The sequence below is a fragment of the Pezoporus wallicus genome, unplaced genomic scaffold (genome assembly GCF_028554395.1).
Source record: "Pezoporus wallicus isolate ANWC-B61680 ecotype Strahan unplaced genomic scaffold, APGP_CSIRO_Pwel_v1 contig_7545, whole genome shotgun sequence".
Classification (NCBI taxonomy): domain Eukaryota; kingdom Metazoa; phylum Chordata; class Aves; order Psittaciformes; family Psittacidae; genus Pezoporus; species Pezoporus wallicus.
This window is the reverse complement of record NW_026642398.1, coordinates 9,032,675-9,060,395: the sequence shown is the minus strand read 5'-3', so window position 1 is coordinate 9,060,395 and position 27,721 is coordinate 9,032,675. Positions and strand designations below refer to the sequence as shown.

Here is a 27,721-nt window from a genome sequence, read left to right as displayed (position 1 = left end):
AAACATACCAGGTCATAAGGCAAATGGTGAAGCATCACTTTGCTTTGCCTCAGGTCAAGGATAACCTTAAAGTCTGGTTTAAAAAGGCACACATGCAAACTACTACTTACTGGTGAAGTAGGTTGTTTATGTATAGCCCAGCTTACATGTGAGTTAATCCTCTCCCATTACCTCTACAGTCTAACTGCAAAAAGGTGATGAGGGAATTTGCCTTTTTCATACTTATTTGCTGAAAAGTTTCTCTCTTGGCTGCAAGTTATTTGGGCTCTTCAGTAAGCTGAGGAAGCAGCACAACACTTGCTTCTGCTTTAAAATTTAGTGACAAAGCTTAAAGTCCTGAAACAAAGACAGGTTGGTCACATTAGCAGCTGCCTGCTCAGCACTGAGCAACAGGAACCAACAGCAATTGAGGTGACAAGCTCAGTCCCCAGAACATGCATGAAATCCTGCATGTTCACAACACCTAGTGTGCTGCTGGGGAGAAAACAACTGCTGCTCTCAGTGGCATAGTCAGAAAGCAGCTGAAAAGCCAGTGCTGGTAAACAGCTTTAGGTGTCCCCCAGCAGCAAACAAAAAACCAACCTTGAGCTCCAGGCCAGGCACAGAGCCACTCACCTTGAGAACTGCCGGAGTTTGGACTCTATACTTCTGTGCCTCATACACATCCTGGTGAGAGCAGAACCAATCTCTCTGGTACCACCTGAAAAACAAAACACAAGACAAGTGAGATCCCTGAGGAGACTGCAGCCTGTGGTGTAGAGCCATACCAACCAGAAGGCAGATGCCAAGTCTTCCAGAGCAACTGTAAAACAGATTCATAACCACTGTAGAACTGACCAGGCTATTAACTGGGCAGACCTCAGGGATATTTACCACCTTGGGAAGAAATTCATTTTTGTTCATCCAGAGACCAGAACAAGCAAACAAACACAATTAAAACACAGTTCTTCCTAACAGCTTGTGCTGTGAGGCACAAGTCCATGGCAGGAGAGTTAAATGAGAAGGGCTTGAGATGTCAAAAGAAAAGAAGCGAAGCTGGAGAGTGAGCTGGCATCTACAGTTTATTTCCACATTTTGGATTTGATTCAATTTTTCCATCCCTAAATTCTTTAGACCCAGAGCCTCAAAAGAATTTTGCTCCTCCAGAATATGCAACTAATCCTACACATTACCTCATACACCACTGACATGCCATCAGTGCGTCACATGTACCTGACACCTCAAATCACGCATATATTTTCTATTATATTGCCAGGAGGTGGCACTATTTGCTCTATGCCCTCGCTCTTCTCTGCTCCTGACAACGGCATGACAGCAAGAAGCATTTGCAAGTGTTCCTCCTCTTCGTTTCCCCTTGTAAAAGCACATATTCCTCCATTTCCCGCTTTAATCAGCATTACCAACTTTGATCAGCCCATTAAATTCCAATATAATTTTGTTTTGGTTAGCGTTAGTCTTGATAATTGCTTAGTTCCTATTTGCAAGCCAAATCTACTATTCCCAGGGTACAAACATCAACCTTTTGCACAAAGCTTTTCTAAACTGTAGCATTCTTCACAATGGCAAAGATAACAGCATCTATTTAAAAGTCGTTTGATTCTTAAAATAACCTCAGACTTGTAATATACAGTAAAGTATCTTCCCTATGCTTTATAAATGGTATTGCACAAGTAGAACACTATTTTCCTAGTAAAGAAACTTGAAGATTTTAATAGTTTTATTTAGGTTTTAAGCACGAAAGCAAGTCACCACCTTCCTGCATTCTTGCAGAATTAAATCCTGTGCCCACAAAACGGCTCTGGAACAAAGACACTAAATAACTGGAACGAATTGTGGCTATTTGGTATTTTCCATTGTCCAAGAAGATAAACAGAAAGTCCTTTGTCACTTGCCCAATTACTCATGTTTTTATAAGGAGCTTTTGAAATAATATTTGGTAACACTGAAGAGCTGTGGTTTCACTGCGTGCGGGTGGCTGGGAAAAACATATGGATTTCAGCCTGGATCCAGACCCATCTCTTCCGGCACTGCTGCACTTGCACAAGCTGCCACAGACTCTGGGAAGTTGAAAAGCAATAGAGAAGATGGCAAATAGCATAACAGAGAAAAAGTAATTGGAGGAGGAAGGCAATGTCCACAGCAAAAAGCAGATCTCTGTCCCAAACATCACCATTTTTCTCTAGAGCCACTGCCAAATAAAAGTAAGTCTGAGCCCAATGAGGCACAACTCCAACGAGATGAAGAAACTTCCATGGCCATTGGCAGAGCAATTCCCAGTTGAGTTTAAGTGAAAGGCAGGTTTTTCAGGTTGAAAACTCACTGAAACACTGGAATATTAAGGACTGTCAAGGGTTAAGTGACACTGCTTTCCTAAGCCCATTATATGAAGGAAGAGTCATTTCAGAACAATACATAGGAAATAAGACACTGTGTGTTTTGGAGACTAGGAAACAAGGGTCAGTTACTATTAATACTAAATTGTAAGATAACAAGATTTTAACTGAAACCCCAATACCCAAAGTATTAATACATCCCTTCAACATATAGCACAGACAAGGCAAGGTTAGCAAAACAGCTGTATAAAGGTAGGTCCATACATTGGTGGTTGTGCTTGTTTAGAAAAACCCAAACAACAAAGCACAACAAAATAAATAAGGAATAAAACAATAAAGGAATAAAAAGGTTATTCCATGGAAAAAGAACAAACCCAGCTGGCTGAGGATGAGGAGCTTTATGGTTCTTCCCACCTTGTGAAACTTCGTGTTATCCATAGTGTTTACAAGACTAGGGGGAAGTACAAGGTGTTAATTTCATCCTGCAAATAAAGACTACTCTAACAAACTGCTAAAAAGCATAAATCTCTCCCAAACAGCACTTAAATTATAACCTCAACCTGCCTAAAATCGAAGCACCGGGGAACACATCACTCCAAATGGCTACAACAAAGAAGGATTCCTGTTCCTCTGCAAAAATCATACATTGCTACAATCAATAAACTGAGTTTATTGATAAATAAAGCGAGTTTACAATAAGCTGAATTCAGAACAACCCAAGCTTAACTACCTTGGCAATGAGATTTCTGCAGTACTTCAAAATATCAACATAACGCTTGCAGGGAATGTACATCCCTTATAGAGTCTTCCAAGTGCCCTCTCTGCTCCTCTTGCTATTAGGACCATTTAAAGAGTTCCCTACAGCCTCTTACTGCAAGGCACAGGAGTGAGCTTTGTTTTTATTCCTCAAAGCCTTCTCCTTTCCAGCCTGGCAGCTAACGGACACTCGGTGCATCAAGCACAGAAGGGGGCAGGCAGCAGGCACCTGCTGAGAAGCTGCTGTGTGCCAGCAGCTTCTGCCCCAGCAAAGGGAAGTAGTCTCCATTCAACACATGCTGCTACAATAAAGTCACTATGCATTTCCAATTCCTGTTTAAAAGATAATGTTACTGGTGTCTAATTAAGCGTGGGAGAGAGAACCTCTGCGAGAGACAAGGGGCTTTTTCATTTTGGCACTCACTCCATTAGCAGAGGCAGGAACCGTGTCCAAGCGTCCCTATGTACCTACCCAGGTGAGACAGCCCATGATACACCTCCTGCAGAGTTTCTGGATGCTGAAACAGCAGCATTTCAGAAAGGATCACCTCCTCAGATATGCCTAAACAATGTGCATTTTGGGGGTGCTTCAGCAGTGCCTTGTTAAAACAGCTACCAGACTGAAGAATAGTACCCGCCTGTCTCCTCCCACACCTGAATCCCACTACTCCTCGATTTATTACATATGCCAACAGTACGGAGTTAAGCAGAGCTTCACCTCCCTGGTCCCAGATGTATTATCTTGAATAATCAAAATGCTTCCTGAGAAGGTACCCCCAAAACAGGTCTCTCACCACTCCTTGATTTACTGAGCTGGAGTGCCATGGCCATTTCCAATGCATTCAGCGGTCCTTCTAATAATGTGTGGTGCAAAGGGTTTATCTCAACTGCCAGCAGCTTCCTGCGAAGGCTGGTTCCCACCAGCAGAACTGTACTGACGCTCCTGTTTCCAAAGGGCTGGGATCAGCTGGCTACACAAACTGGCAGAAGGGAATCATTTTATACCACTGCAGTGGTTTGAAAACATCCAAATGTAACAAGGATGGTAGTTTGGATTTTCTTCAGTTACCCAATCTCAGCCAGACAGCCTTAGTCAACATGAGTAACATATGCTTTCCATAAATTATCATTCAGTGTTACAGTAGTAGTTTACTCACTGCTTGGACCTTACAAGCAGCATTCATGTATGCACAAGTCCGGATGTGGGCTATGCAGCTGAGTATTCAGAATAAGAAGTTTAGTGCACTGGCCTATGCTACAGCCATACAAAACCTACTTCAGCCTTCAAATTAATTATGGTTTACTTCTTAAAAAAGAGCTGCTGTGTGGGTGACCAAGTGCCTACTTACTCGAGGACAGAGCCATGAGCCAAACAGGCAGACGACCAAGTGGAGATAACTCCTTTGTCAGTGCTATCAACCCACAGACGTGGTGGCCAAAAGAGCATCTGAAACAGAAGTGCATCAGGAGCCTGCCAAAAGCACTGCCCATCTCCACTTCACTTACAAGCAGGTGCCTGGCAAAAAGTCATGGCGTTCTCCACAAGACGTAATTTCCTGAAGAGAAATACTGAGGCCACGCCAGCAAACTTTTCATCAGACCAAGAGTACATTGGGTGGGTGACCTGGGCTCCATTCACTGCTCTGCAGCCATGCGAGTTAAACTGCTGTGCCTTGGGCTCTCAGGTTATAAAATGAGGCTGTGAATTATCAGCTTCTCTGACATGCTACAGTAATTCATCCATTAAGGCAAACAATGCTTGGGAACGGTGTAAAGTAATACTTGGAAACCGGAGACAAGAGCAATATTCATCAGAATTCCCACTCAAAGTGGCTTAACAAAATGCTCCTGTCAAATTTGATTAGAAAGTGGGTGATAACATCAGTCTTATTTCTCATAAGTAAAAGGCAACTCTGCCAGGCAAAATGTGCTTTCGCTCTCACCTTCCCTGTTCTCCCTATTCCTGCCTAAGCCTGTAAAAGACCAAAAGCCTTTTTCATGTAAGATAATTAAATGAAAGTCTATGGACCACGACACTACAATGAGTCCACTATAAAGGCATAAATGATTTTCTTTCGATGCTTGCTTGTCATTCAACATTGCAGAGAGACAACAGGGAGAGACTGTAGGAAAGAGACTCAATTGTTTTATTGGAGTCATTATGTTCGTATTTAATAATGATCATATATCAAGGAAATGATTATTTGATGAAATGTGCAGCTGTACAACTGCATGGCCTCTGTATACTCCAAACAACCCATTACAATCAACCTCTTATCTTCCTTCTCTTGCTTCACTGTTGAGCAACCGCAGAAGGCTCAGGAGATGACTGCCTTTCAGGAAGTGCCTTTAAGGCTCCAACTTACTAACGAGCTCGTCTTTATCTTCAAGGGCAGAGTCAGCTATTTCCCTCTTTCCCAAAAGGGAGAGAATGATGAAAAATGGGTGTAATACTTTAGTAATTTCAAAGTTATCAGCAGAGACTTCCATTTTTGAGCAAAGATTAAAAGCAGGAGCTGAACAGAGGCTAGATTATTAAATATAACTCTGAATATAGAGGCTACGATGCAAGGACTAACAGTAGGACATTTTAAGTTAATGGTCATTACTCAACCCTTTCCCAAACTCACACTGTTAGAAGAGCAAGCAGTTTCCATCACTGATTACATAGGGCATGGACCTTGATCTTGCAAAACTGTTTATGTGGATCCCTCTGTGAAACTCAAGGATGATGGGATCAGTGCCAGGGTGCTACAGCAGACAGAGAAAAAAGGAGGGCTTTTGCCTAAAAGTGAACAGCACAGGGTTTGTAAACATTACCACTGGGATGGAAGCCTGGAAGTGGAGCTATGGTAGCACTTCATGATTCAGAGTGTCAATGGCCTCCAGGTTAAGGCTTGTAAGGTGGAAAAAGAACTGCAGACATCAGCATCTAGCAACCAAGCAAAGAAAAAGGGACACCCTTATTCCTAGAGCTACCATGAGCCTTTCTGAGCAGCATCTGGCAAAGCCTCTGAAAGCTGCTGCTCAAAACCAGCAAAATAGAACATTTCTTGAGGGACTTTTACACAAGTTTTAACTGTCATCTTTCAGAGAAGACTGGATCAAGAAATGTATACTCAAGGTCAAGCTCACCTAAGGATTTCAGATTAACTGAATCTAATAAAGCAACTCTGGCAGGCCACAGTCACATACTGCATCTCTGCAGTTGTCATTGCAAAAGAACAGCCTGCTTGCCATGTTCAGCTGAGTGCCCTTTTGGGCAAATCACTTGGAAAACATACTTTCAGAGGCCTGATATAAATTGTCACATTTGCTAGAGCCCCACACAGTCCAGATGATCCTGAAAAAAAAAATGCAGTCAGTGGTTTATTTTCTCCTTTGCAGAAGAAAAACAGCATTTGTTCATAGACTGAGCTAGCAGGATCTCCAATTTCATTTGCACTGATTTTAAAGGAGGAAGATGAGTTGAGAAGAATGGCAGTGGCAGCTAGTTAAAACAGCGAAGGAACAGGAAACCTGGGCCATTGCTCACCCACAGCCTGCCCTGGCAACCACCAGCTTCAGGAAGTCCTTAAAACAGACTATGACCATGTTCCAGTCAGTATGTTAGAGAACAAGCAAGAAACTCTCATGACTCGTTCTGTTTTAGCTTATTCCTCTGCTGAGCAGCATTTTTGCTTACCCTAGCTGTCCTCCTAGCAGAGCACTGGGCAAAACCCTTGCCCCATGGGAGTCAACACCAGCGTTGACATTAAACAAGCGGGGTCAGAATTTCAGCCATGTACACGGAGGTCATTACAGTCTGTCTGACATATTCAATATGGTCATGAACCAGCTCTGCTATGATCTTTGGACAGTTTGAGTTTAATCAGCATCCAAGGCATGCTGGAAAGCTCACCTGGGGCCTTCTGTTTTTAAAGAGGAGGTCACACACAGAGAGGTGACTGGAAATGCTTTGGCAAGGTTTAAGTTAAGTTACCGTAGGATGCGTGAGTTCCATTCTGGAGAAACTAAGAAGCCTGTCATTGATTCACAAACTGCTAAGAGATACAAAATGCATCACTGAACCGTGACATCCTGTTAGAGAGCAGTAAAAGTCCAGGCAGAAGTGTTTCCCAGTAACAAAAGCCTCAAGTTCAAGCATGTCTGTGTCAGGAGTGCAAGCTGGCTTGGTCCCTCCTCTTCTCCCTTGCACAAAGTGTGTTGTTGCCATCACAGATAGCACAGGTTTGCTTCTGCTGACTTTTCTCAGAATTTATATCCATCCCTTCTTGCAGGTGCTTGTTGCTTGTTTTTATGAACCCAGAGTTCCATACCAAGATTTTAATGCTGCAAAAACAAAGCATCATTAGAAACAGATTTGCTTAGAAAGGCAAATACCACACTTGTGTTTTCCAAGGGCCGTTATTTACTTTTTATTCTTTGGGAAGCAAATAACTTCATTACTGAAAACACAGAGGGTCTGCCAAACATCCGTACTCATAGTGAAGCTGGACCCACTGATACTGCCCATACCTATTCGCCATTTCTTTTCAAATGCATAGCTGAATGTATTTCCAAAATCATTCTATGAATAGCTATGTAAACCTAACGGTCTTAATCTGAGCAGATCCAACTGCTTTGCTCCACATGCTTCACTCACTAATGGTTTGAGACGTGAGTCACCAAGCTCACTCTCCAAAACAAAAGGAGCATGCTAATAAACAGGACTCTGTAATGGAAAGGGAATTGCTGAAGTTGCTGAAGAACAGAAGGCCAAGCCTGTGTGCTGTTTTGGAGTTACCCCTCACCTGTGCTGCATCCCAGAGCTGAGCTGCCAGCCAACACGTATCTAAAGGCTGGCTTCATCATCCAGGGATACTCACTGCACTGAGGACCATATAGTGAGAAGACGGATATTAGTTCAGGCCTATTTAGATAGCCAGACTTATTGATCGCCATACCTTGATGAGTCTGGCTTTTAATGTCAGCCCAATGTGTGAAGAAGGCAGTAATTCAAGATCCTTATGCTCTTCTGAAGCACAGCTCTTTATTTTGTCTGGACACAGCTAGGAACTGCAATGTAATCTAATTAGACACCAGCAATATTCAATGAAGGGAAGGGATAATACACTTACAGCAAACGGCTTGGAACACCAACTGCCATTCCACTGCATGCTCAGCAGAACATGCACTGCTTATTTTGAACTGGCAACTTCCACAGAGGCTGTGAAAAGTCTACAGCATCTCTCCTCTTCGTGTTTAGCTATCAGCCTTGCAAACACCTCTGGCCCCAAAAGTCAAAAGCTCCTTAACTCAGGTCTCCCAATCACCTGGGCTGCTGATCCCAATCCAGCAAGGATTTCCGCTACAACCAAATGGGTGCTGCCTCCGAAGCACAAAATCAAGCACGACCAGGACAAGCAGGTGCAAAAAGCAGAAGAAAAGATTATTTTTAAATCCAAGTCAGCAGATCTGACTGAAACCCCACTGCCAGCAGATCTGCAGAATAAGGCAGTGCTATTTTTACATGCTTTCATTTCTTCCAAAGCACGCTTCCTTACTGAGCAGAGTGAAAGATCATGGAGGGATAAAGGGAGGTACAAAATCACTGAAACCACCTTAAGAAGTTACCAGTTCAGGAAATTTTAGAGAAAGTCCATTATGTTTCAGTTACTTATACAAAGATACAGCATCATCAACCCAGCAAAAGGCCCAAGGCACAGCATCTTTGTCCCTGGACATAGCGGGAAGCTCTGCCCCTGCCCTGGGTATTCAGGGACATGGATACCCCTTGCTAGGGCAACCTCATGCCTTTGTTCAACGTTCATGACTTCTAACTGCAGCGGGCATATATAGGGGGGTGACAGTGGTGAGGCTTCAAAAGGCAACACATCTTTTCTCGTACCCTCTCAAGGCAGATGCTCTGCATGCTTCAAAAGCCATTTAAACAACTTCTCAAATATGTACTGAAATACCCATGGCTCAACTTCATCCCCCCTTGATTTATTTAGTGTGCCTCCAAACTCATTTCAGCATGGCTTGGTAGAAGCCTGGAGATTAAAACCACACTGACTTTGCAGACTCCCCTAAAGCTCAGGATACTCAGCAGCAGACACTGGGAAGCTGCAAACCTCTTTAATCCAGCAGCAGATAACAAGAATCTGGGGCACTAGTGTTTAGAGTTACTCAGACTGCCCCCCAAAGCTCATTTCATGCTGTGCTATCTACGGTTAACACTCAGTTAACTAGTTTAGGTTGAGGTTATTTTTGGCAGCATTCCTCTTATTTTCAACTGCAGCTTCCTCAGTTTTATTCCAATATAATGAATTTTCACAAAGCAAACGAGAACGTTACCACTCGGGTTTGACACCAGCTGGCTGCTTGCGCCTGCAGTACAAAGGAATTTGATACACAACACTGAGCTATGCTTACAAAACCAGCAAGACTCCACCTGTCACAAAGTGAAATGAGGACAGTCACCTCCACGCAGAGAAAACAGAAGTCTTTGTGCTTTTGGCCACAAACGCAATAAATACATAGCAAACTCTGAATTCATACTTCTGTACTTAGAAAAGGCCTGGTCATTTTCTTCACTACCTGTAAGCAGGAAGCAAAGTGAGCTTCGCTCAAGAACAAGGCTGCACGCAAATCAGGTGAGACAGCTGACAAACACAGGACTGTGCTCCCCAGATCTTTGGCTGCTTTGAATGCACAATTCACATGCTCCTCGGGCAAACTCCTGTTGATCCCACAAATCCTTCCGCTGTCAGGCTGCATCTAAAGTGTGCCTGCTGAAACCATGAAGAGTGCAGCAGGAGAAAAGCTTCAAGAGTTCTTTGATTCACAAAAAGAAAAGAGCTTATCTTATAGAAAAGAACAAGTGAAGCTGCATTAGCAATGTGGCTTCCAACAAGACACTTAGCAGTGCAGACTGGCATGCAGACACCAAGGACCAGCTTATCTCTTTCTGCAAGGACAAAGCAACTGGATTTTTTCTTCAAAACAAGCTCTGTTGGACTGTAGCTAACATGACTCAACCACTGGAACAGCAGATGCACGTACTGCTGCTGTACTTGCCCTCTGTGATGCACACACATGCAACGAGCACCAGGTTTGGAAGATCAGTGCCAGAAGGCCAGGTTTTAAAACATCACTCAATCATCCTCAGTAAGAACAACTGCAAGAAGCTTCAGGAAACCAGGGTTTGAATCAATGAAAAATACTAGAACCAAAAGTTAGAAGGAAAACAAAGATTAATTAAGAACAGGGCTTTTCAAATCCTGAAATTCAAGCCTTGAAAGGGGAGCAGACGCTATCCTGTGCCCACAGAAACTGCTTTACAGCATTGCTTCCTCATCATTTTAGCCGTTCCTTCACTACAGTGTGGAACACCTTCAGTATCTCCTTGAAGAGAAACAGGAGGGGATTCACCCCTTACACTACATGCAGGACAAACCTTCGGAGTACTATTACCATTCTAGCCAAGTCCTGCTCATCTTATGGTCCTTAAGCATCAAAACAGCTGGGGTTAGGCTGTTTTAAATAAGGCTCTGATACATATACAAAGTGTCTCTAAGGCTTTTGTCATAGTAGCATGCAGTACTATGTTAAGACCCTTCTTAGGGATGCTCCTCCTCTGTGGTAAAGAAGTCTATGTGCCTGCATTGCTCCCCTCCAAATGCTATGCTTCCCTCCACTGCTATAATGTGTTTGGTTACTGGTCTTCCCTTCCAGCATCTCATGCAAAAAAAACAGGGAGACAAAACCGGAAGCAATCTTGGGAAGCTATGTGGTCTGCTCCCCCACCAACAGCAGAGACAGCTCTGATGAGGTTCCTGGGGTCTGTCCAGTCCAGCTCAGCTTTGAGAGTCTCCAGGGGTGGAGACTCCCAGGCTCCTCTTCCCATTGCTGACTAGTGCCACTGTGAAAGTTGTTTTCCTTACCTAAAATCCAGAGTCCGTTGTTCAAACCCACGGTGCTGACACTGCTTCATCAACACAACACAGTAAATACATATGGAAAGTGCTTATTGGTTTTAGGTAAGTAAAAGCTTTGACGCAAAGATCCACCTTACACACATATAAAACAGCACTGCCACAACCAAGTCTGGGCAAAAATGACATCTGTGGTGTTTTCAAATGACACAAACCCAATTAAAGACCACCTACGAGAAGTGGCCAGCCCAAGTGCTAACTTGTTTAAATGTATCTATGTACATTTACTTTTGCTGTATTTCTTAGGGTTTCTCTAAAAATGAATTAATAGTACTTTTATGGTTAAGCTGACTTGAGCAGAGAAACATTCATCTGGTCATTTGACATCTCTGGTAATGCAGGAAATCCATCTAAAACTCACAGCTCCTCACACGCTCTGATGCTCCCTTGTTCTTCTAACAGACCTCATCAACCCGCACCTACAATGCACAGTTGGCTGTGACCTATTGCTATTAATTTATCTATTAAAGACAAAAGGAAGTGTCAAAGTTGGATGGAAGGTTTCTGACCTAGGCTTTAAGTACTGTAATGCACAAGATGAGCATTTAAATTACAAGTTTAGAGGAAAAGGCTCAGAAAGGGTCACCTCCTATTTAGGATTTATTAACTGCTCCCCCCAGAGACCACCTTGATTTAGTACCATGTAACCCACATTCCCACATTTCACAGTGATACTGTTACACGAGAGGTTTCTCTTCCATCCTGCTCAACCATGTGAAGATAGAACTATCAATTCACCTAGCTCTTCTCGCAGAGATGGTCAACTCGAGAGACAGGTCACTCAGAACTTGAACACACAAACATGAACACAGTTACAGAGAGTCTGAGGAAGCCTATGTTTGTAACACTGCGCTGGGGAAGAAAAGCCTTGGATCACTCAACAGAAAGTCATCTTGCCATGCAGTCTCACAACCAGTTTGTAACACCCAGGGCCAACAGAGACAAGATTTTCTTTTGCTAACCGATGTGAGATCCCCCAGGTTTTGGAAGCTTGAAGACTTGGGCTCCAGTCCCAAATCCCCAAGTGCAAGCTTGACTCAAATCCATCTGCTGCTCACTACAACGTTCTGCTCTATCCTACACTGAAAGGCAGAAATCTTGCAAGCCAGTGAACAATACAATCTGCAGAGTAAGGATGGAGCCACTAAGAAAAGGTGTGTGGGGAAGAGGCAATTACTGAATTGCCCATCTTCCCCTGATGGGAAGTAACGCTTTAAGGCACTGATTCATGAACTGTGCTTACTGAGATGGTGTGTGTCCTGCCACTATTCCACAGGCAGTGAGTGCAAAGCCCATGCTGCAATACAACTGTGTCAAGATTATGGCAACCAAACACCGAATGGAGTAAAGCACCTTCTCACCAGGTAAGCACTGAATGGACCCCCATGTGAGGGGGTCAACAGCACTCATGTGCCTATATTTAACATCTGCACTGAGAAGCAATTCATGGTTTTGTTTAAGGGGAGCTTCTTGGAAGAGAGCAAAGGTGCCTCAAAATGTTAGCCCCAGGGTAAAGTGCATCTGCAGACAGCTCCTGAGGAGCAGCTCACACATGGGAGTTTAGTAACAGGATACAGCTCTGGTTCCTTGACGTTCCCCTGGGCATTGCAGAGTCAACACAGGCCAAAAGTTTGGCAAATTTGAAGTTTCAGTTAAAAACACACACACACTTTTCACATTGTTCACAGACCAGACACAGCTTGTTCCAGAGTGAATCAATCCATTTCACCCACTTGTACAAATACCCACCAACCAACTTAACCACCCTAAGCAGCCAAACACTTGTACTGGTAACTAGTTTAGTTACCACAACTCATCAAAGTGAAAATGTGATACAAGCAAGAATTTAAAATTAACAATGTGATACAAGCAAGATTTTAAAATATATTTCTTTTTTAATGTGCTCATTTTTAATGTGGTCAACTCCTGCAGTTACACTCTGGTAAGCGTGACATATCATCAGTCTTAATAGACTTCCAATGCAACATCAGTTTCTGATTTATTTCCCCCCCCATCCCACATCTTCTTCAGAGTTCATTTCTATTTCAAGCATCAGCAGTCAACGCTTGCAACATCTGCAGGTTGCCAAGCCAGTTTATCTATGGAAAAATGGATATGAACTACTTGCCAACAGAAGAAAATACACCCTGCGCTGAAAACTGGCTAGCTTGTGCTTATTCCATCTATCTATAAATACAGCAGTGCCAACTGCTAATTAAACTAGACATGTTCAAATGGTGTAAAAGCTGTAATCACAGTATGACATGCGTAAGTCTCTAAATATATATATTAAAAAATGAGGCTGAAAAGCCCTCCAACCAAAACCTTGTAAAGGGATAAGCACTCTCAGCTTTTTACACCACATTAAGGAGAATAGAGAGCTGCTGATCGAGGCTTCCCCGTGCAGAAAGCACAAGATACACAGTAAGAAGCACAGAAAACGCAGCCCATGAGATCTGTTATTATGTGGTTCTGAAGCCACTCTCCCCTTTGCCTCCTGAGGAGCCCTTCAGCTGCTGGAGTCTCTGCTCCCGACGTAAGCTGACAGTAACTGCAATGCAGCACTCGCACGGGTGCCGAGCATCTCTGGATTCCTCTTCCGAGGCAGCAGCACTGCCACTCAGCCTGAGCCAACTCAAGGGCATGCCTTCCACAGCAATACTTGCCACATTTAATGTGTCCAGCTGCAGTCCATTGCAGATACAAATGCCTGCGATAGGGTTTAGCCTAGATTTCTGTAACAGTTTAAAGTAGGTAAGATAAATGATTCATTTACAAAGATAGCCCCTAAAGAACTGGCTTTTGGTACGGCAGTAAGGACAGTATAATTGGGGCTTGATGTAAGCAGTATTTCTCCAGTTAAGAAAAAAAAACTGCCCAAAGAAAGTAGTCTCATCATTTTGCCGTTCCCAACAGGATCAAAAGGCCATGAAAGGCATGGCTTGTGGGTCAGACTATACATAAAACTAGAACAGGGTACCTCAGCTGGCAATTCAGGATAAACCAGTTATACATCTGGGACATATTCTGTATTGTGTATTATTTTCCTATCTGGGTGATGTGGCAAAACGCTACAGCAGCAGAGGTGGGCAGCACTGAAACCTCCTGTGGGGACTGATGGGTTATAAACGTTAATGCAAACAGAATCACACTCAAGGAGCTCCAGTTTATCTACTAACAAAGCTTTACACCAGGTTTGTTAACATACAGGTGAGCCAGGGGCATACGCAGCATGAAATGATTAAAAAAACGTATTGAGCTCCAAAGACAGACACAATGAGTATCTGCTATGAAAACAAAATTAAACCTAACACTATATTAAAGCACTGGAGAAGGTGATTGAAGACAAAATAGGTACAAATCAGAATCAGCAATTACCCACCAGTGATCCACCCCCCTACGAGAGGCAGCTCTTGCAAGTTAAGTCAGCAGTTACGATGGGCAGGAGGAGGGACAGGATCTCCAGGGACATTGTTTCTTGCAAGAGCCAAGTGAAAGAAGACTCAGCTTTAAACGTAAAGTGCATACAGAAGATGGTGCAATATGGCTTCCTTTGAAGTTTGACTGCCTTTTGTAAAAGGAAGAGAAAAAACAGTATCAAAAGAAATGAGCTTGCAAAGAAGATGAAGAGATTATTTTAACAGAAGATGTTTTCCACAAGATCACCCCTTTCCCTCATCCTAACCCCCGCATGGGGCAGCCTCCAGGGAGTCACACAGGCAGGGCGCTCCTCATCTGAACGTTGCTGCTGAAAACGCACCTTTGCTTCAAGGTTGTATTAACTGAGTTGCACTGGACACGTTTCAAACAACTCCGATGCTGTTAAGCTTTGCCAGGCAATAGTGTGAAACACCAACCCGTTCTCTAACTGGAGAAGTGAAACTGAGGGTTCTACAAATGCCTGGGGCTGGATGAACACTTACCTCAGCAGGCATCTCCCTGCCAAGGCGCACTCCAAGCAAGAGTGTTCTGACAAGCAGGCAGTGACTAAATGCAAAGTTCTGTGCAATTTGCTCATTTAAAGATAAATTTATGATTTAGAAATCAATTTACTCTGCCAGCTGTTAGCAAGGTCAAAGGTCAACTCAAACTCCAGGCAAGCCACCAGCCCTGATGGGTGAGGTGCCCTTGCTTTCCGCAGCCAGTGTCTGATGGGCTCAGGATCTCAGCCAGCTTCCTCTGGCTCTCCAGCCAAAGTGACGTGATGAATTTGGAGCAAGGCTGACCAGGGACAGCCTCGGGCACAATGCAAACCCAGGCACAAATGTGGATCTCTGGATCTGCAGCAGGAAGCTGTTATCTACCCTATTCCTTTAGAAGTTTTGGATCTTTCTGTCTCTATGTGACTGGCATCAACATCTCCCAGCAGCAGTTCTGTAGCCCTGGAAAAGGCCACTAGGGCATCCAGGGATCCCTCCTAAAAATAAGCAGCAGCACTAGAGATGAGAACACCCAACAGAAAGATGGGCAAAAAGACATAAATCAAGATAGAGCTACTCCCAGCACCTCATCAGATGTCAGACCAAGGCGACCCTCCCTCAGATCACAAAACAGCTGTCTGCAGCCCAGACCTCTTCTCTAGATAGTGTTGGTCAGCTCCACATGCCTTTTGGCCCTCAAGTTATGAGAGCTCAGCAGCCAACAGGAAACATGTTGTTCTGGCACTGTGCTCTCTTCGACCCACTCCAAATGTAAGGAAACAGTCAAGCTCAAAACATGACAGTGGTCTACCAATTTAGTACAGCCAACACTTCCGAAAGGAAAAACTTCCATTCATACACAGTCTTTAACCCAGCCTCTCAAACAGGCTAATTCATTTATAGCAGGATATGCTTCCTGCCATAAAACATCCATATGCAGAAAATATTACACACTTCCTTCAAAATCTATATTTAACTTGTAGTGATAATGCACTGATGATACTCATTGTCTTTTCATTTTGCTCTTTAAGCAAGGTAGAGATTTAGATGCTTCAGCACAACCTTCTGCTGTTCTATTTGCAAGTTTTCCTCCACCACCATCCGAGTGCTCCTGCAGATGAGCTGCCAAGACAGGCATTACCTGTCTACTGAGAAGAGCTATCTAAACCAAGCATTTTGCTAAGGAAAGCATCACACCTTTGTCAACCCGGAAGGCTCTTTTACAGCAGAGAGCATGAGATGATCCACCAGGCAAAGGGCCAAGCTGTCTCTCCACAAAACCTTCCCAACAATTGCTTCTGTGACTGCTGGGACAACCGCAGGGACAGGAATTATAGTTCCTGTCCAAGTGACACAGTTCCTTGCTCACCCACATGGACAAGTTTACTCCAGGAAGAAACAGTCTGTTCTCTTCTCAGCCAACACAGTAAAATTAGAGAGGTCTCTTTAGGCAGACCCTGTTTCCTATAAGATGCTCCTGAACCAGTGAACAATAAAGTGCTATTAAACTTAAAATACTGAACCCACCTGGCTGTGGGAATAGGGACCTGAGCTCCAGTTTTATTCCTGTAATTCTCTGTGATGAATGAGAATGAACCCCCCAAATATCTGGGTTTCAAATTTCAGGATAATTTAATTCTCCACAGATCACCATTGCCATACTGGTGGTTTTGGGGAAAATCTGTGCGAAGCCAATGCAACATTTTTCAGCATGGACTTTCTCATAAATGAATGCACTGAGGTCCACAGTGTGAGACTGAAAGATAAGCGTGCTGAGCTTCATCTTCAGCATACACATCTCCAAAGAGCATCTTCTCCATTTCCCATAGTAACTTCAGACATAACAGAGGGGGCGAAAAAAAAAGGCAACGCTATTACAATTTCTATGACTGTGACCTTTAAATGTTTAACTAGCAATCTCTTCTTCACAGTCAAGATAAAGCAGCAGGTGATTAGCTTCACTATGAGTCACTATGCCCCTGTAGTGCAATAATTCAATTAGACACTTTAACAGCCTTCAGTTTTGTTTGGGATCTGCTTACTAGAGCCACAGTCCCTTAGCTACAGTTCTGTTTTGCCTTCGCAAGCTAAACAGGGTCACTCTAGGTCAGAGCTGGATTCAATGAGAGGTCTCGCAGAAAATCCTAGATGCTCCAAGAAATGGGGTTGATGTTTTTGGAGGAGGCACTGAGCACAAGAACTCTGGGAGAAGGTCTGGAGCTTGTGCCTGGATACAAGCTGCAAACTTGCGGTGAGCTACAGGCAAGACTCTGACCCCTCCTACTTGCTGATCTCAGGATACACATATTTTACTTGCTTAGGCTATCTGCTATCCTCCAGCTAAATCAGACACACTATTCTTTATTTTCTGTTGTAGCTGCTGCAAATATACTCTTAAGGGTCTGTCTCACATCAATCTCCAGAAATAGCTTCAAACCTTCACCTTCTGCCTGATCCATTCCTCAGCTGGTGTTATGGGATCAGGAAATTGCTGGAGCAGCTGAATAGAGTTTCCTGTGTAATATGTAACACACAACATCATTGTCATTCAATCACACCTGGATTTTGGAAGTTATACAGGAAAGTATCTGCAAGCCTGAATTGTGTTCTTGACAGCCAAGGCTCTTCCCCCTCCTCCAGAGTAATTTTTTTTCCCCCAACAGCTTCATAAGCAATTCTGAAAAGGAAAAACATATTTCCCTCTTCCCCACAGCTGAGTCAGCAATGGCAGCAGCAAACTCCCAGGGCCTGCATGTATCCTGGTGACCTCTGGACCTCTAAAACTGTTTCACTTTCCCCTCAGCACTGGAGTTCTCCAAGCCCAGGCACAGGCATGATGTACTCAAGTTGCACTCGTGCTCTCTCGCAGGACCAGCCCCCGATTTCTGCTCAAGAGTCCAGAGGGTTAATAAAACACAACGATAAATTAGTGGGAAGGGTAAATCCATCAACCCATAGCCAAATGTGCTTACCAAAAATCAAACTACTCACAGCATCTCCTGCTTTAAGCTTGTACCAGATGGCACACAGCTTGAGTTTAAAAATTACTTTTTGTAAGTTTTAGCTTAAAAATTACCTTTGGTCACCCTTTGCTGACCATTTCATAAAGGTCAGGAATCTGTCACTGGCTGCAACCTAATGGGTAAGTGCTTTACCTCAGACAACATCTGCTCCCTGGTTTTGCTCCAGAGATCCTGGGTTCAAACTCCACTGCCATGGTCTGGCTGCTAGGGCTGTACAGTCATTAACAGAAAGAGCAAATGATGAGCTTTCAGAGGGAGCAATGAAACATCTTTGCTCTACTGCACATAGTTCAATCAAAGCCTTTTGTTAAATATTCTTCCACTTCTTAAACCAAGTGTTTCGCACTATGGAAAGAGCTGTTTTTATCTCATACCAACCCTGGTTGTATTTATAAGGCCACATACAGTATGATTTTTTTTTTTTAAATCCAGGATTAGACTCACCAAGAGTCTACCAACACATCAGGGGGTTTGCAAGGAAAATACTAGTGCCGTAAGGTCCAGCGTGTGTGCACATAGCTTCATTAACAAACACATTCACCCCAATAAAAACTCCATTTTCATTAGGCCTCGTGCTGCTGTTCCTAGATGTGTCAAAGCAGGGTTACTGACTAATGGGTCTAATGTTGCCCTGACACAGGGAAGCCCTAACGAGAGTTTTGCAACACCGTGTTACAAAAGGGCTCCAGGACCAGTCACAGCAGGAAGATTTATGTCAAAGACATCTGTACCTATATGAACAAGAGAATTTTACAAGGCTAAAGAAACTAAAACTGTGGCCTTGTAATAGAAAGTGAATCGAGACAAAAGACATTCCTCTTATGCAGCAAGAAGATAAGCTGGCAAAAAATAAAAGCAGGTAAAGAGTGAAGTCATGTATGAACCTCGTGACTCGACAGCAAGAAAGATGCAATCTATTTGGATTACACTTAAGTACAAAAATCTCATATTTCTTTCTAAGAAGGTCTTAAACCGAGACTCTTATCTGCCATTATAATCTTGTACTGTGGCTCGCACAATAAGAGTAAATGTGCAGCATGTAGGCACCACAATCTCTTTCTGTTTCCAGCTCTTCTAAAATCACTTTCAATTCTTCAACCTTTCAACACTCCTACCAGAAAAACCTGGTGAGTCACCACAAGCAACTGAAACACCCAAACACCTGTGACCTGTGCAGATTTCATCTTCCCAACACACACCAGATGATTCTGAGTTGGCATTAACACCTACAAAACCTGAACGTGACTTCTGGAGCTTTCTGCCAAAACAAGGGATGCCAAAGGCATCACAATTGGAGGTTTATGGGGCAAAAACTCAGAATAAAGCATATGTTTAACAACAGGGCTAGGAGAGGCCATAAAGCTTTCCTTTTTAAGAGCAGTGCAATCTCCACACCACATCCCACGCCCTGAGAGCGCTGGAGCAGATAGGTCCCTGGCACAGCAGTCTGGACTCGATATGCTGCAGCTCAAGCAGCTCCTGCCTCTGCTGGGTAAGACATAAAAATCACTGTCAGCCTCAGAAAAGACAGGGGTTGTGCTCTTGTATGCTCAGCACATGGGAGATGTTCTTTCCTTCAAGGCCACAAGTGACCGACATTAATTGTCTATTAACATGTAGCTGGGGACCTGATAATGAGAACATATTTTTTTCATCCCGATTTGATAGAAGAGACACCGAAATATGTTTTAATCTGCAACACAGATGGGTAAAAACAGCTGCCCAACAGCCACGAAGGCTTAATTCTCCTCACAGAGCTTGAGAGCAGCTTTACTGCCTGCCAGATAAGTCATGTTTACAGCAGATCCTCAGAGCTGTTCAGTCTCCTGTATGCACTTAGGAACCAGACCACAGGGTAGATTTGCAGCGCCATAATTAGCACAGGAGACAATGGAGGAGCAATGGAGAAGAATAATTTAGTCTGTGCCAACACCAGGTCAAGGTCCAGGGGGCTTGTCTCAACTTCTGGGCAGCTCATGGGGAGAAAGGCTGGGAAGGATGAAACGAGGGGGATCCGCACTCTGGAAGCCCAACTGCTCCCCACAGACCAGCTTGAGCAGCCTTAATCAGCTTTGCAACTCTTCTTCCTTCCCATTTCAGGGCTTATTTTGTGTTAAACAAAAGGCAGGTAGTGGGCACCCCTCACAAGCAGCACTGCCATGTTGCCACAGTGACTGTAACCGTACACGGTGTGTTGGCAGGCAGAGCATTTCCCCACTCCTGCCTTTCTGCTAATGAGTCAGCAAGTGCATTAACTTAAATAACACACCACCAGCTCATCAGGCTTGTTACTGTGCAACTGCACCCCAGAGCAGAGCAGATGGGAGAGCTCCTGTTGTACCAGCTGGATTCAACCCTGATCCCCTCTAAAGCCACGTCCAGAAAAAGCCAACATGGGTAACTCCAAACACCACTTGCACAGAGATCAGCATCACCATTCCCATCTGGGATGGACTGTGTCAGAACTGAAATGAAACAGAGAAATTGTTAGACGAAGTCAAAAATATGTAAATATGAGATACAGATATCTCAAAAACCCCCTCAGGTCAGAGGAAGGCCAGGAAACATCAGGCAGTGCAGCTCCGTTTGGGTTCTCCTGATCCAAAACAGAGTCATGGCACCAAAACTCATACACTGCCTCTCATGTGCAAAGAGACTAGAGAATTTGTCCAACTAGTTTATGAAGGACTGGTTTATTTGTGCTCCTCTCCATTCCCAGGAACTAAGCATCTTCTTTTTTAAGTCAGTAAGAATCTATCACTGACATTCCATCTAAAGACAAAAAGCAGTACCAATAGCATCAATACCAGCACATACTCCTTCCATACTCCTAATATGTTCCTACTCCTGGAATTAAGGTTGTGAAAAGAAGTCCCAGAGCACACACAATATTTGCACACTCAAGAGCACAGAAGCAAGCAAAAAGATTCATTTATCTTATGTAAATAGTTAAACTATTCATATTCCTTAGACCCCAATGCATAAAGCAACACATGCAGATTTCCAGAAGAGCTAAATACAGGGTCACAGACACATCAACCAAGAAGTGCACACTATTTACTGGCTTTCTGAAGATTGAAAATGTGCATTAATTCAGGGAGCAAAAAGTGGTTCAGGAAGAGAAATAACACCAGATCCAGCCTTTTCCAACTTGCAACCTGCCCCTGGTCTCTCTCCCATTTTCCAAGGCATTTCCCACCCCATCTGTGCCTGGAAGAGACAAGCTACCCCAAATCTCACCCACAGGAGACAGTCTGTGTACTGCTCCTGTTTAATGGAGACACAGCAATTCCTGAAAAAAAAAAACAGGGCTAAGAATAAATCCCAGTGGCCAGAATAAGCACATGAACTAAGTACAAGGAACACATAAGAAGATTTATTAGGTCTCACGCTGTAATAGCACTGTAAATCATACTGATGCCCTATTTGCTATCCACATACACCTTGAAGTCAATGATAAAAAGTTCAGCTGGCACAGAAAGACACCATGGAGGGTTTCACCTGCAGTGTTTTACTTCCAGCCTTCCTCAATTCACTTGTGTTAATCCAAAAATTGACTACTTTGGTGGAAAAAGATGGAAAAGTCCTGAGGTGTCTCCAAGCTGGGGAGCACACAGAGCTGACAATTCGCCAGGCTGCCATTGCCCCACTATGTCCAGTAAGTTCAGGATACATGAGATACCCTGAGTGAGTCAGTGATCATGAGAATGCTAACAGCAGATGATCTTATCTTCAAGAATGCCCTTTATTAGGAACCTGTGATCTGAACCATCAGAAATCAAGGGAAGTACTACAGGAATTGCTGTTGGCGTTGCTGTTAGAGCCAGCCTGCAGCCACTGCCGGACAAGGTGTGCGGAGAGGAAGGTGGGCTGTTCCAGGGCATCCTGTTTGCAGCCTGAAACCACTCCTGAAGGCAACAAACATGACATGATCATTGTGACAGCTGTGACAAATTAGGTTTCATTTGCCTGAGAGCCAGCCATGTTCATTTAACTGCAATTACTGGCACATCATGATCCCCAAGCCGAGAACCCACCACGTCATCCAGAGAAACAGTGTCTTGTACAGATCAACCTGTTCAAAAGGTTCTTCTGTAACAGGAAAGGACTCCTTAGGGATGATGCCATGAAGGGCAGGACTGTTACTACCAGCGGTAAATGGCTAAAGGAAACTACAATGAGCAACAGGAGGAAGCGAGAGAAGAAAGAGTGCCTTCAAAACACAAAGCAACCGATGGTGGGTCTGTTTTTATCTCCTGTTTTCCACACAAAATTACTACACATCTGCCATCATGACCAGACTCCTCTGCGTGGCAGGTTTGACCATCTCTCCTCATAAGGCTATAAAAGATTTAGTGATAGACGGCACATACAAGCCCTCTGGTGCTAGGCATATTCACAGTACTGGTGACAGGGGCCTTTCAGGAAGTCCCACCCCACATCCTTTTGTATAACCTGGCTTTCAAAACTAAACATAGGCAGTAGCACAACTTGTTTGCTGTGCTCCACAAGCCTGTCTTGCTCCCGTTGGAAGCAACGCCACCACATCATTTGATCTAAAGGGACAGCCATACCATCAGCAGAGCCTTCCATTTGATGCTGGCTTCTTTGCTGGGAGCATGTCTCTGGTGCAGAAAGGATGGTAACCAAATTTACTTGTACAAGCCTTTGGAGAGCTTTGAAGATGGAGCAATATTGAGTCACTGTAAGAGTGTTCTAAATGAAACTTCAAAGTACAGCTACAGACACCCTGCAGCCACACTCCATCTCCTAAATCACTCATTTCCTGAAAAATTGTTAATGTGCGTAAACCAAAGTAAATGATAGTGAAGCCACAGCTGTCCTTCTCATCTGAACACACCTTTTATTCATTGGTCCTGCATCCCAACTCATCTGGGATCACTGGGAAAACAGATGGAAATGTTAGTTCTGAGGTCTACAGATTTTTTTCTATGACAAAAAAGAAAGGTCCCTCCAGGGCTGGTGCAGGAGATGAGGAACATCCTGACTAACGGCCAGGGATCTGTTCAATTCATTGCACATTCGTTAGTCCTACACTATCTCTTATTTCACAACAGGACCTCCTATTCACACAAACCTCATTCAACCTTTGTTTGCCAAGGACAAGCAAAACTGAACAGAACACCATAGTTCTCCCAAAGCCACGGTACAGCTCTGCCTTTATTTCTCTTGTTGTAAAAGAGACACAAGGCAACCAGCACACATGAGCAGTTGGGGAAAACAGTCATCTCCTCTGGCATGCTGTAAGTCATGAAGGGACCATTTCAGCTCGAAACCACCAAATGCTGAATGGGGAGACAGGCCTGAGAGCAAGCGGCTGGAAGAAGCGAGGGGGGTTCAGAACAGCCCTGTGTGGCCCGAGAGCACCAGTGCTCACCACTGAGCATGGCTCTGCTCTGCGTTCAGGATTATTGATTATCCTCTGCTAACCCGGTGATTGACTGCCCAGGGCAAAGGGAAAACAAGTTTCATATTCTATACAGAAAGGTAGTTATTTAAAATCACTAACAGAGATCTGTATCTCTAAGGTTTCTCTGGGGAAACCAGACAGCTGCATAGCATGAGACTGAAAGCTACAATAAAATGAAGAAAGGAGCTTCAATAAATCATTAAGCAAGAGCTCATAATGTTTATCTGCAATGTCATGTCCCCACAATCTACAAAAGCAGATGTGTAACTTTTTGTTTTTCTTTTATCAACTATTAAACTGTCATGTAGCTATTACAGAAGATTGAAGCCTCTTTTAAAATGCACTGAGCATCAGGGATTGCAGTTTCTTGTCATGGAAGGGATACTTGTATGTCAATCCATATTGTGTAGGAGGAACTAGAGATAAAATACATGGAAATAAACCTTTGAAGGAGAGGCTGTTCACCACTTGCCGATGTTCTGGCAGCTAGATGTGCCCAAAACTTCATTAACAAGACAGCTCTGAGGGATCACTTTTACCAGTTTTGTTCCATTGTCCCTCATTTATTCTTCTTCTGGTACACCCCATCCCTACATTTCCAGGTGTACTATATACATAGTGAGGCACAGGCAGCACCAGAGCTGGTCCAAGGCCCTCCAGCAATGCAGGCAAAGTCCTGCGTGGCCATGGCACTTCTGCCCAGGGGAGGAGGAGGTACACAGAAAGGCTGTTAGAAGGCACTAGGAGGTTTCAGGGTCAGCAGTCACTTTCCTACACCCTCCCTTATAAGCACTACCGCTTCTTCCCCAGCCAGCCTTGCTCTTTCCCCCCAGCCCTGGAATTGCTAGGGAGATGGGAAGCACCAGGGCTTGTGCCACAGGAGCAAGGGTGGAGAAAGGAAAGGATGGCCCTGGAGACACTTAGCAGGGCTAAACCAATGGGAGATGCAGATAGCTGTGCCCCAGTGTCACCATCCCCAAGAGACTGGGGCAGCTGCAGCCTGGGGAAACACTTCACCAAGATTCAGCAGTGACCAAGGAGCAGCCAGTGTTGGATCATGAGCAATGCGGTTGTACAACCTCTCTGTTGAAAGCTCAGAGCTCTTTCTGCTCCAGGTAGTGCCATAAACACCGCTGACGTTTCCCAGCCTTGTACTGCAACACACTGACACAGACACTGCACCTCTTCCTCTGGAGCCTTACTGCAGCCACCAGCACAAAGGGAGGAGAAATCAGCCTCACAGGTATTGCAGAGATCCAAATGTTTCTTTAGAACCTTGTTTCCTTCCTTTAGAAGGAGAATAGAGCAGGAAAGTTCTCTGCTCCCTCAGGCTTGACATTCAGAAATTAGCATCTGTTTGTTTTACAGAACAGGACTTGTTCTATCCAATTTAGACCCCATCTGTTAATCTACAAACAAAAGCAAATAAACACTGAAATTATGACTAAGGGGAATTTCAAAAGGCCTACACCTCACTGTGCTTTCTTGAGGAATTATGAAGAGAGCCTTGCATTTATCCTGTTGTATTTCCTGCTGGCACTATTGCAAAACTTGAAGCTGCTGTGCTGCTTTTGTCTGCTGCTGATGTTGTGAAGCCTGACTGTGTTCAATCCAGCCGAGAGGGCTGCTCTTTGAAAGCACGGTTGAAGCACAAGCACAAAATCCTGACCACACCTATCTGTGAGCAAATCCACTGCTCTATACAAGCCCTCAAATTACTGCTATGCTTCAGGTCCTTGAAGTCCACCAAATTAACAAGCTCTAGCCCACATGACTAAGGTTCACAGAAGTTCAACCCCAGCTTATGTAAGAGACAGAATCGGTGTGTTTGCCTTTAAGAAACACCCCCCCAAGATAAACCCGAGGGTCAGCAAACATGCTGTGCAATATTTAACAGGAAAATACTGGGACCTTAACGGGATTTGCAGCCTGAAACCACTCCTGAAGGCAACAAACATGACATGATCATTGTGACAGCTGTGACAAATTAGGTTTCATTTGCCTGAGAGCCAGCCATGTTCATTTAACTGCAATTACTGGCACATCATGATCCCCATGCCGAGAACCCACCAGGTCATCCAGAGAAACAGTGTCTTGTACAGATCAACCTGTTCAAAAGGTTCTTCTGTAACACCAAGTCTTCAGCCATTTGTTAATATGTGCCAATAGCTTCTTTGGGTGTTTATTGTGGTCCCCCAGCTCTTTTTCACCCAGTGGAACAATAAAACCTGGTTAAGAGGGTTTAAATTCTGCACCCCTGGTCACCAACTGCAGTGCCCGCAGGAGAACATGCTCTTTAGAGATGTTTACTGCGTATGGTCTAATCCAGGAGATCTGAAAATTGTTTCATCCAGCCTGAAATATTATCTTGGAACACTAAACATATCTGGACTCTGTGATCTTTACAGCACGATCCTACACATGTATTTCAATTTCTAAGAACCCTTTCATTATCCCCTTTATACTTCAGCCCCACCAAAGAGGAACGCTTCAGTGGATTATAAACGCACTGTATCAACATATTTAGTGGGTGAGCTAATTTAAAGGGGAAAAAAAACCCTCCCTCTGGGATGTGGCCATCGGCTTCCTTGAAAATTCCTAGATAACACATCCACAGCACGTCTAATCCATTTAGTCACACCACAAAACATCACTCATTTCTCTTCGAGACACACTGTATTTACTCCCAGGCAGGACTTCACAAGCCCACGCGTTCTGCAGGCAGGAATGCAGGAGCTCTGGTCCCTCTGTCCATCTGTCTGTCCGTTTGCTGCTGCGGCACCAGCTGCTGGCAGGAGCAGGTGTTTTCTGGTTTTCTTCTCAAGAGAAAGTCCCAGGCACTATCTTCAGTGGAATGCAAAACACCAGCTCGGCACGCTGGGCCCAACACGGAGCCACATTCCTTCTGAGCAAGCAGGCAAGGGGCCCTCGCTCATTGCTGCTTGCTCAGATGCCTTCCTGGGGAGGGAGCTGCATTTGGGTACATGTACTCAACAAAATTCAACCCTATCAGCCCTATCACCACCCAAAAGGCAGTTTCCCCCTCATTTCAAGCAAGAAAAAGCTGGTTTATCACCAGCTGCAGAGCACAGTACATTTGTGCAGTGCTGAAGACTCTGCCCTGGCAGTAGCTGACTTCTATTCAGTGTTTCCATGCAGGGAAAATCTTCAAAAGTTATTGTCAGTATTTTTCTTTTCCCTTTTCAAACTCTGCAATGAGCCAAAATAGCTCAAATTGCTGAGAATAAGATATGCCAGAATAAAAAATGAAAAATGGGAAAAACAAGTGGTGAAGACGAGGAAAAACATGGAAATGGATTTTTGATCAAAAAAACCTGCAAAATAACCCATGACCAAAGCAAACAGCCATGCAACATGCCACCTGCATCTTCTGAGGAATATTTAGCAGCAAGGCATGACACCGCCGAGCACAGATTTCAAAATGAAATCAAGTTGTTTCTGATCTTCAAAGGCTTATAAATGCGTTAACCTCTACTCACTTGGTGTAGCCCCGCATATTTACAGTGAATTAAGCTAAACATGGGCTTAAATAACTGCAGGATTCCTGCTTAAATCACTCCTACACAGAGCCCTTCTCATACTCTTATACATGAGGTGTTTTTAGACAGCAGCTTTCTCATAGTTCAGATGGACAGCATCACCTAACACACTCTGAATAGAATCATGTTGTCCAAACTCTAGTCATGTTGCCCATGTTTATGATGTAAAAAGTTACGTTTATCCTGATAAACACAGCTTCTGAAAAGGTTAAATCCCTCCCCCTCTGCAAAGAGAAAAGGTTAACTTCATCATCTGTGGCGTGCACGTCAAACTATCATGCAAAGCACAGAGCTGCAAAGAGCACAGCCCTGCATTCCTCTGCACCAGAGGACCTGTCAGAGCATCCCAGCAAAACGTCCAGAACACCTTCCCAAAGTTATCCTACCCTGCCTCAAACTCCCCTGCCACAGCCTGCTTGCTTAGCAGACTTCATTTTAAAGCAAGCCTCTGGGGCATGGGTTGATGAACAAGTCCTCAGACCAGTAAATTCAGAGGCAAACCCCAGCTTTATTTAGTGCAGTTATTAAAAGCAAACTGAGAGTTCCTCCCTCTGCCTGCGTTCAGACTGACCCTTTCGATACAGCTAAATCACAGAAATTTACTTACTCAGTCCTAAGTGACCACTGCACTGCTGAGAGCTGACTCCAGCTCCTCTTTACCCTTATTTCTTCAATTATTTTTATTATTATTATTTTCAAGATAATGCAGGATGCCCAGA

At 44.0% G+C, this 27,721-nt stretch overlaps 1 protein-coding gene across 18 annotated transcripts in view; it reads right to left on the bottom strand.

Moving 5' to 3' along the window:
* Positions 1 to 27,721, bottom strand: part of MTSS1 (MTSS I-BAR domain containing 1) — a 126,373-nt gene that overhangs the window by 34,166 nt on the left and 64,486 nt on the right. For all 18 annotated transcript variants that reach the window (XM_057429683.1, XM_057429692.1, XM_057429685.1 and 15 more), the window contains exon 5: positions 616 to 700. In XM_057429683.1, the coding sequence (XP_057285666.1) occupies positions 616 to 700 (85 nt within the window). The remainder of the gene's footprint in view (positions 1 to 615; positions 701 to 27,721) is intronic.